This window comes from Lethenteron reissneri, unplaced genomic scaffold (genome assembly GCF_015708825.2).
Source record: "Lethenteron reissneri isolate LAM-NWPU_2019-01 unplaced genomic scaffold, ASM1570882v1 scaffold_1264, whole genome shotgun sequence".
Lineage (NCBI taxonomy): Eukaryota > Metazoa > Chordata > Hyperoartia > Petromyzontiformes > Petromyzontidae > Lethenteron > Lethenteron reissneri.
In genome coordinates this window covers 41,062-49,841 of record NW_026890964.1, presented here as the reverse complement: position 1 = coordinate 49,841, position 8,780 = coordinate 41,062, and the positions used below count along the sequence as shown (strand labels likewise).

The following is an 8,780-nucleotide window of genomic DNA, read 5'->3' as shown; positions in this document are numbered from 1 at the left end:
TGTTGTTGTCTAGATGTTGTTGTTGTTGTTGTCTAAATGTTGTTGTCTAGATGTTGTTGTTGTTGTTGTCTAAATGCACCGCAAAGTCACGACATCCGCTCAGCCTGCAAATTACTGGCGCAAAACGGAACTTGATTTTGATGCAGTCATTTTAGCTGTGACGGTCCCACCTGATGACGGAGACTTGTGTTGCCTCCGAAACGTCGTGATTTATTATTTTATTTTATTTCCATTATTACTTTTATTAACTTTTTTAAATTTTTTACCCACGTGACTTTACCGGGAAAAAAAAAAACCTAAGAGTTTGATTTCAAGGCCGGATGCTGAACAAATGAAGGGTTCGTGTGTGTAACGTGATAAACGATCACCTTCTAGACGACTGCTGCTGCTGCTGTCGATTGAAATTGTCGTTGCCCTGCAAAAGATCAACGGGGGCACGCCCGTCGTCATTCACTCACTTCGAACTCACGATCGCGTGCGGGCAAGCGCCGCGTATGTGCACGTTCAATCTGTTAGTTTTGTATATCGCCAGCGCGTGACATTTTCTTCACTTCCATTCTCACCACGGAAGATTGCAACATTCACCGTTTTGTTTAGTAACAGGAGCAATCCGTACGCAGCAGGGTCATTGTGCCGACGTCTGTCCACGAATGGGCACGCAGACCCCTTGTGCAGAGAGCGTACACACGCTCGCACGCACGCACGCACGCTCGCACGTTTGAAGATGGGTCCTCGCTGGTACCACGGGTTTCGTGTTCTTTAAACGTGTGTAACGTGAGGATGTATCCGGCTCACTGATGTATCACAACTCGTCACGATGATTGGCTCTGCCGGTCCTGGTCCATAGCCAATGGGGGGAACCCTAGGGGCGTGGCCCTGACGTCATGGCAAGGTGACAGCTGTTTGTAGATGATTGGTTCTGCTGGCTTTAGCCACAGCCAATGGGGAGACGAGTCAGGGGCGTGGTCCCGAGAGCCTACGATGGAGTCTGGAAGATTCCATGGAGGCTAACCAGGTTTGGTGGAAACATACCACGTGACCCGGGTATTAAATAGGGGTGGAGACGAGCGACACGTGGTCAGAACGGGAACGAACGGAGGAAGGGGGCCACGCGGGAGCGGGGCTCCGGGTTGCCACGTGGTTACGCGTCTCTCTCTCTCTCTGTCCCTCTCACGCTGCCTGTCAACAGCGTGAAGGAAAGCTGTTTATGAAAAGTGAAATAAAGACCAGATTCCAGGAGTCGCCTCAATGACCATTATTACACGTATATTAAGCTCGCCAAAAGGAGTGCTCGGATCTCAGCGAGCGTTTAATACGCGTGGCACCACGATTCGTACCTTCGAATGTGCCTCCTCATTATATCCGCTTCTCTGAGTCTCTTAAGCATCTGCCACCAGCAGATCGCAGGTACGCGTGGGAACCCCCCCCCCCCCCCTTCGTGCTGCTGATTGAGGGACGTTGGTTTGCGTAGAGGTCGAACCATGAACCTCTCCGATTCAGTTGCTTTATCTTCTTGGTTCTTTCGGTAAAGTCACGTAGAAGGGAAGTAATAAAATAATAAAAATAAAAACATAATATTATTTAATTATTTCCCTTCTACGTGACTTTAGCGAAAGAACCAAGAAGATGAATCCCTGCAGTCACGAAAGATTTAAATCGAAACATAAAAATGTTTTATTTTTATTATTTTATTATTTCCCTTCTGCGCGACTTTAGCGAAAGAACAAAGAAGATGAATCCCTGCAGTCACGAAAGCTTTAAATCAGTTGCTTTACATTATAATTGATAACCGGAGTAAAATGCATGCAGATGAAATTTCGGCAAACTCAATCGACCGTACACAATGCGCCTATATTTTATACTTGATTGCAATTTAATTTCGCGGACAGTCTACGGAGATATGCGTGGAAAAAAACACGTCATTCCCCCCTCCCCCCCGCGCACGCTGCATTGTGCGTAGGGGGGTGGATGACGATTCGTGACGGATGATTGATTCTCAAGATTTCTTAAGTTATTGCCGCGGCAGTGAAAGTTCAGCGGGGAGTGCTTGGCGGGCCTCCCCGGGCCCGTGCGGTCATTTTCAAAAGGGGGCCGTCTCGCGTCGGCGCGTCACCTACCTGTGTGAGGTCGTGCCGGCCAGGCACACGGCGCAGAGGGTGGCGACGCGGGGGCTTGCCAAGCGCCGGCGTTGCCGCGCCCGCCGCCTCCGAGGGCAGGAAGGACTTGTCCTCGTAGACGTTGGGCGCGGTGGCGGATGCCGCCTCGCCGCCGGAGCGGGCGGCCGCCCCCGGCTCTTCACGCGCCGGCGTCCTGGCCGCGCCGCAGTGGTAGGTGCGTAACTCCTTGTTCTCCCGCTTGCAGCGCAGCACCACCGCCACCGCGGCCACGTTCAGGACGCACGACGCCGCGGCCAGCGCCACGACCGCGACGAACGGCGTCGCGAAGGCGCCGTCGCCGTCGTCGCCGTCGTCCCCGTCGCTGTCGTCCGGGAGCCGGCCCTCGGGGCGCGCGTCCATGACGAACGGCGTCGCGAAGGCATCGTCCCCGTCCCCGTCGTCGTCCCCGCCGTCGTCATCTGGGAGCCGGCCCTCGGGGCGCGTGTCCGTGACGCGCACCGTGAACGTCTTGACCGACACGAGCGGCGGCGCTCCGTCGTCCCGTGCCACCACCGTCAGGTTGTACTCGGCGGCGGCGGTCGCCCCGCGGTCCAGCCGCGTCGCCGTTGCCAGCGCGTACACCTCGCCCCCGTCCCAGGCGCGGAGCGCGAACGGCGGCGCCGCGCCGGGCCCCGCGGCCGACGCGCCCTCGAGCGTGCAGGTCACGCGCCCGTTGGCGCCCGAGTCTCGGTCCCGGATGCGGACGAAGGCCACGACGTGGCCGGGCGATGCCCCCCGGGACACGCCGACGACGGCGGCCGCGGAGTCCGCCGCGGCGTCGCCGGTCGGGCCGAGCAGCCGCACGACGGGCGCGTTGTCGTTCACGTCCAGGACGCGCACCAGCACCGTGGCGTAAGCGGGGACGGAGTCGGGCCCCCGGTCGCGCGCCCGCACGTGCATCTCGTGGGAGTCGGCCTCCTCGTGGTCCAGGGCCCCCACGAGGGTGACTAGGCCCGAGCGCGAGTCAACCGCGAAGAGGTCGCGCGCCGTCTCGTGCGCCCCCAGCATCGCCGCGTACTCCACCTCCCCGTTGGCGCCATCGTCCGGGTCCCACGCGTGGAGCCGCGCGACCAGCGTGCCCGCCGGCGCGTCCTCGGGCACCAGCGCCCGGTACACGGGCCGCTCGAAGGCGGGCGCGTTGTCGTTGGTGTCGAGGAGGCGCACGGTGAGCAGGACCGTGCCGCTGAGCGGCGGGCGGCCCCCGTCCAGCGCGGTGAGCACGTACTCGTGCGCGGCCCGGCGCTCGCGGTCCAGGGCGCGGCGCACCACCAGCACGGGCGACAAAGCGCCGCCGCCGCCGTCGCGCGTCTCCAGGGCGAAGGCGCCGTCGTCGGGCTCCATGGCGTAGCCCTGCAGCGCGTTGGCGCCGGCGTCGGGGTCGCGGGCGCCGTCCAGCGCGAAGCGCGTGCCGACCGCGGCGCTCTCGGCGACCTCGAGGAGGGCGCTCTCGGCCGGGAAGCGCGGCGCGTGGTCGTTGACGTCCAGCACGTCGACGACGACGCGCACCAGCTCGGCGGGCTGCTCCAGGACGGCGCCGAGCAGCAGGGAGCAGCCCGAGCCGGCGCTCGCCCGGCGGCACGCGGCCTCGCGGTCGAGGCGCCGGCGCACCCACACCTCGCCGCTGTCGGCGCTCACGGCGAGGTAGTCGGAGCCGTTGGTGCCCCGCAGCGCTCGGAATCGGCGCGCGCGGAATTGCTCGGCGGTGAGGCCCAGGTCGCGGGCCAGGTTCCCCACCAGCGTGCCCGGCGGCTCCTCTTCGCGGACCGAGTAGCGCGGGGGCGCCGGCGGCGAGCGGCGGGCGGAGGCGGCGACGGTGACGGCGCAGCACAGGCAGACGAGGGCGGCGCCGAGAGGATCCATTTGTCCAGGTCGGGGCGAGCCGGGGCACGAGCTGCGTGCGTGGACGGCGCCGGCCGAGGAGTCGGAATTGCGGGGAGATGAAGGGGGGAGAGGGTCGAGCAGGAATAAGGCAACGCTTGATAACAAGTATAACCCGCAAAAACAAAATTTTGGGAAAACATTTTTCACGAACATTAATTGTCACGCACAACGAGTCTGTGTGCAAAATGTCAGCTCGATTGGATCACGGGAAGTGGGTTAAAAAACGACCGAAAGATTTGCACGGTCCTAAGCAAGCAAGCAAGTGAACTTAATATCAAGGATTTAAAAACGACGACGTGGGGAAGCAGGTGATGGGGGGGAAGAACTGTTCGTTGTGATTTTTTTATTCGGATATTTTAAGTTGTGTAAATGAAATTGTGACCGGAAAATGGAAAAATTGACGATGCATAATCAATAGCGAGACTAGCTTCACTACCCGGTTTCGCCTGGGGGCTTGGATGAACCACGCCCGGCCGCCTTTGTCCCCCCACTGGCGATGTTCACACACCACGCCAGTTACTCGTTTGAGGCTGAGTCGACCTAGGGGAGGCCCAGGAGCGGTTAAAATAATCGTCACCGGCGGTGGCCGTGAGCGGGAATCGAACTCGGGTCGCCGGTTTCGTAGCGCGGCGTAGCGCTACCCGCTACACTACATTGCGTTACGCTTCCACGTGCGCGGATTTGACATCACAATTCACTTGCCGTGCAAAAAATAACTGCATTATTGAGCTCCCCCCCCCCCCCCCCAAAAGTGTATTTTTAAATCCTTTATATTAAGTTCGCTTGCTTGCGTGCTTGCTTACGACCGTGCAAATCTTTCGGTCGTTTTTAAACCCACTTCCCGTGATCCAATCGAGCTGACATTTTGCACACAGACTCGTTGTGCGAGACAATTAATGTTCGTGAAAATTTTTTTCCAAAATTTTACACTGTTTAGGGAAAACAAATTAAATATTTAATTACCAATTGCTTAATACTGGCACACAATCATCTGACCCATAGGTGGCAGCCATCTCAAGCCAGAGGACGAGAGGACTCTAGCCGCCACGCATATAAAGGATTTAGAGTGAAAAACTTTGTTTTTACGGGTTATACTTGTTATAATTTGTGCATGGTGTCCAGTTTGGAACGTACCCACATGGCAAATTTCCAGTTTGTTGCATGTCGGGAAGTACGCTAAACATGTTGAACACACACAATCACAAGTTTGCCCTTTATATGAATGCAGATGTAATCTTGGCCTTGTCGAGTTGCTTGAGGTGACGCGCTCGACGGCCATCAGTGAATAGAGTGCCACGGTGAAATGCGGCGAAGTGTTTGACATACTTTAGTGCAAGCCGTCTCGTTGCTGGACACAAACATCAAGTGTTTATAACACTGGTCAACAACAACTACAACATGTTGTTTTCTGGCCTGGACTTTTGCAGCAGTGTATAGTGTAAGTGTATAGTAGTGAATAGTGTAGTGTATAGTAGTGTATAGTGTAGTGTGTAGTAGTGTATAGTGTAGTGTATAGTAGTGTATAGTGTAGTGTATCGTGTAGTAGTGTATAGTGTAAGTGTATAATGTGTAGTGTAATAGTAGTGTATAGTGTAGTGTATAGTAGTGTTTCGTGTAATGTATAGTAGTGTATAGTGTAGTGCATAGTAGTGTATAGTGTAGTGTATAGTGTATAGTAGTGTAGTGTAGTGTATCGTGTAGCAGTGTATAGTGTAAGTGTATCGTGCAGTAGTGTATAGTGTAAGTGTATAGTAGTGAACAGTGTAGTGTATAGTAGTGTATAGTGTAGTGTATAGTAGTGTATAGTGTAGTGTATCGTGTAGCAGTGTATAGTGTAAGTGTATAGTAGTGAACAGTGTAGTGTATAGTAGTGTATCGTGTAGTGTATAGTGTAGTGTATAGTAGTGTATAGTGTAGTGTATCGTGTAGCAGTGTATAGTGTAAGTGTATAGTAGTGAACAGTGTAGTGTATAGTAGTGTATAGTGTAGTGTATCGTGTAGTGTGTAGTGTATAGTGTAGTGTATAGTGTAGTGTATAATGTAGTGTATAGTAGTGTATAGTGTAAGTGCATAGTAGTGAACAGTGTGGTGTATAGTAGTGTATAGTGTAGTGTATCGTGTAGTAGTGTATAGTGTCACGGCAAGCCTCGGGGTCACTTGCTGGAGTTCTTCCATTACTCGTACGGTACATAGGTTTTTTCAGTAAAGTCACGTAGGTAAAACATTAAAATTTATTTTTAAAAAAATAAGTTACTTGATACAGTAAGCGGGCTGTGACGGTTCCACCTGAAGACGGAAGCTTGTGTTGCCTCCGAAACGTCGTGATTTTTATTTTATTTTTATTTTACTTTTATTAATTTCAATTTTTTTACCTACGTGACTTTAGCAAAAAAACCTAAGAATATGAATCCTTGCAGTCAAGAAAGCTTCAAATCTAGAAATAGTAGGGTTCATCTTCTTGGTTCTTTGGGTAAAGTGACGTAGTAGAAGAAAATTAATAAACTAATAAAAAGAAAACATTAAAAATATATTCTATTATATTATTAATGAAAATAATAAAAGAATAAAAGTAAAACATGAAAAAAAATATTTTTATATTATTAATAAATATAATAAAATAATAAAAATGAAACATTAAAAGATATTATATTATTTTATTATGTTTACTTTATTTAATTATTTCCCTTCTACGTGACTTTACCGAAAAAACCTAAGAATATGAATCATTGCAGTCACGAAAGCTTCAAATCTACAAACAGCAGGGTACATTTCATTAAAGCGTGTGTTTTAAAAAAGTTAGTAATATCACTCATCATGTTCATATCCAACAACGCCGAGTGGCTAAGACATCTGGACGAGATCAAGTTGTCTGTCAAGAGCGTGAGCGCTGAGTAGCACAGGGAGGAGGAGACGCGTGTTTGGCCACGTACCCGCTACGGGATTCACCAGTCGCCGTCGAACCTGCAGCAGCAGCAGTTGGTGTAGAGCAACACAAACAATGTCGAGCAAAGCGTCGTAAGGAAGGCAAACGAGAGAGAGGTGAGAGGCCTGGGGCGTTGAAACGAACGTCGCAGCTGTTTCTGAGGTCACGTGCTGACCACGTGGGCGGGTGAGTTGACCAGCAGCAGCAGCCAATGGGAGGGAGGCGTGACGCACGCGCGGCTCTCAGCCAATCAGGGCTCTGTCCGCCCGTGGCGCGTGCTGCCTACCCACTCGGCCAACATGGCGGCCTGGCACGACGGACGATTTGGTTGTCAGCGATCTGGAGTTGACGTTGACGTCACTGCAGCGATCCGTACTCTTTGGTTCTTTTGGTAAAGTCACGTAGGTAGCAAAACAATGTTCTCGCTGTGGTTTTCCCACCTGATGATGATGATTGTGTTGCAATCGAAACGTCGTGATTTAGTTTTGTTTATTAAATCATTTTTATTAAGTTCACTTGCTTGCTTGCTTGCGCGCTTACGACCGTGCAAATCTTTCGGTCGTTTTTTTAACCCACTTCCCGTGATCCAATCGAGCTGACATTTTGCACACAGACTGGTTGTGCGTGACAATTAATTTTCGTGAAAAAATTTTCCCCAAATTTTCCACTTTTTAGGAAAAATTTTTTTTCATATTTATTTAATATACCAATGTGATAAAAATGAAACTCTTACTCAAGAGAAACAGAAATGAATAATAAAATAAAACCGATGCCACGCATATAAAGGATTTATAGTGAAAAACTTTGTTTTTACGGGTTCATTTTTTAATACCTATGTGGCTTTAGCAAAAGAAACAGAGTATTTATCAGCATATTTGCATTGTTGTTACTTAGATGGAACTGTGTGCTTGTGTGTGTGTACGCAACCAGCAACACGGCTTACCCACAGCAAGGAATTGTTGAGGTGTTTTTCTTTCTATTACGTGCTTTTGAGTTCAAAATAATGTATTTCCATATTGTGTAACGTCAACTGATTTAAAGCTTTCGTGACTGCAGGGATTCATCTTCTTGGTTCTTTCGGTAAAGTCATCACGTAGAAGGAAAATAATAAAAATAAAACATAATAAAAGAATTACTTTATTTTAAATAAAAGAATTACTTTATTTTGTTTTATTTTTATTATTTTATTATTTTCCTTCTACGTGATGACTTTACCGAAAGAACCAAGAAGAAAATAATTCTTTTTATAAAATAATTATTTTATGTTTTATTTTTATTATTTAATTAAATCATTTATTATGCTTTATTTTGATTATTTTATTACTTCCCTTCTACGTGACTTTACCGAAAGAACCAAGAAAATGAATCCCTGCAGTCACGAAAGAAGCTTTAAATCGAGATTCATTTTTATTTGATCATACGAATTGCATCCACCAGTTGTGACCTCACACGTCAAATGTGGCAGCACGTGCAACTGTAATTGTTGTTGTATCTCATACACACGACACCGCACGAGCTATACACACCCACACGCACGGGGAAGAGAGAGGCAGCATTATTAGATGAGAGGAAGTGATAATCAAGTCTTTGTGTGAACCGACTTCCGAGATGAACATTTCCATTTGGAATCGCACGACGCAGCACACAAATCATTCACGCTGACACTAATGATCATCGAGCAGGCCATGCCGAGTTTCTCCATCGCCAGAGTGAGTCGTGCCCGGGGGTGATATTCGCAGGGACCCACACAAATGTGATTATTCCCTTGAGATCAGAATTATGAATTTTCAGCAATTTTATTTTTATAAAAATCACTGTAA

The 8,780-nt window shown here is 50.0% G+C and overlaps 1 protein-coding gene across 1 annotated transcript; it reads right to left on the bottom strand.

Annotated features, from left to right (window-relative positions):
• Window positions 1-625: 625 nt before the first annotated feature.
• On the bottom strand, window positions 626-7,064 carry LOC133361855 (protocadherin-10-like). Its single transcript, XM_061580848.1, has 3 exons — window positions 6,968-7,064; window positions 2,118-4,047; window positions 626-640 (listed from the first exon to the last, which is right to left on the bottom strand). The coding sequence occupies exons 2-3, from the start codon at window positions 4,014-4,016 to the stop codon at window positions 626-628; spliced, it is 1,914 nt and encodes a 637-aa protein (XP_061436832.1). The 5' UTR covers window positions 4,017-4,047; window positions 6,968-7,064.
• Window positions 7,065-8,780: the final 1,716 nt, after the last annotated feature.

Coding starts and splice junctions, on each gene's coding strand:
- LOC133361855 (XM_061580848.1), bottom strand. CDS start 4,016: ATGGATCCTCTCGGCGCCGCCCTCGTCTGCCTGTGCTGCGCCGTCACC.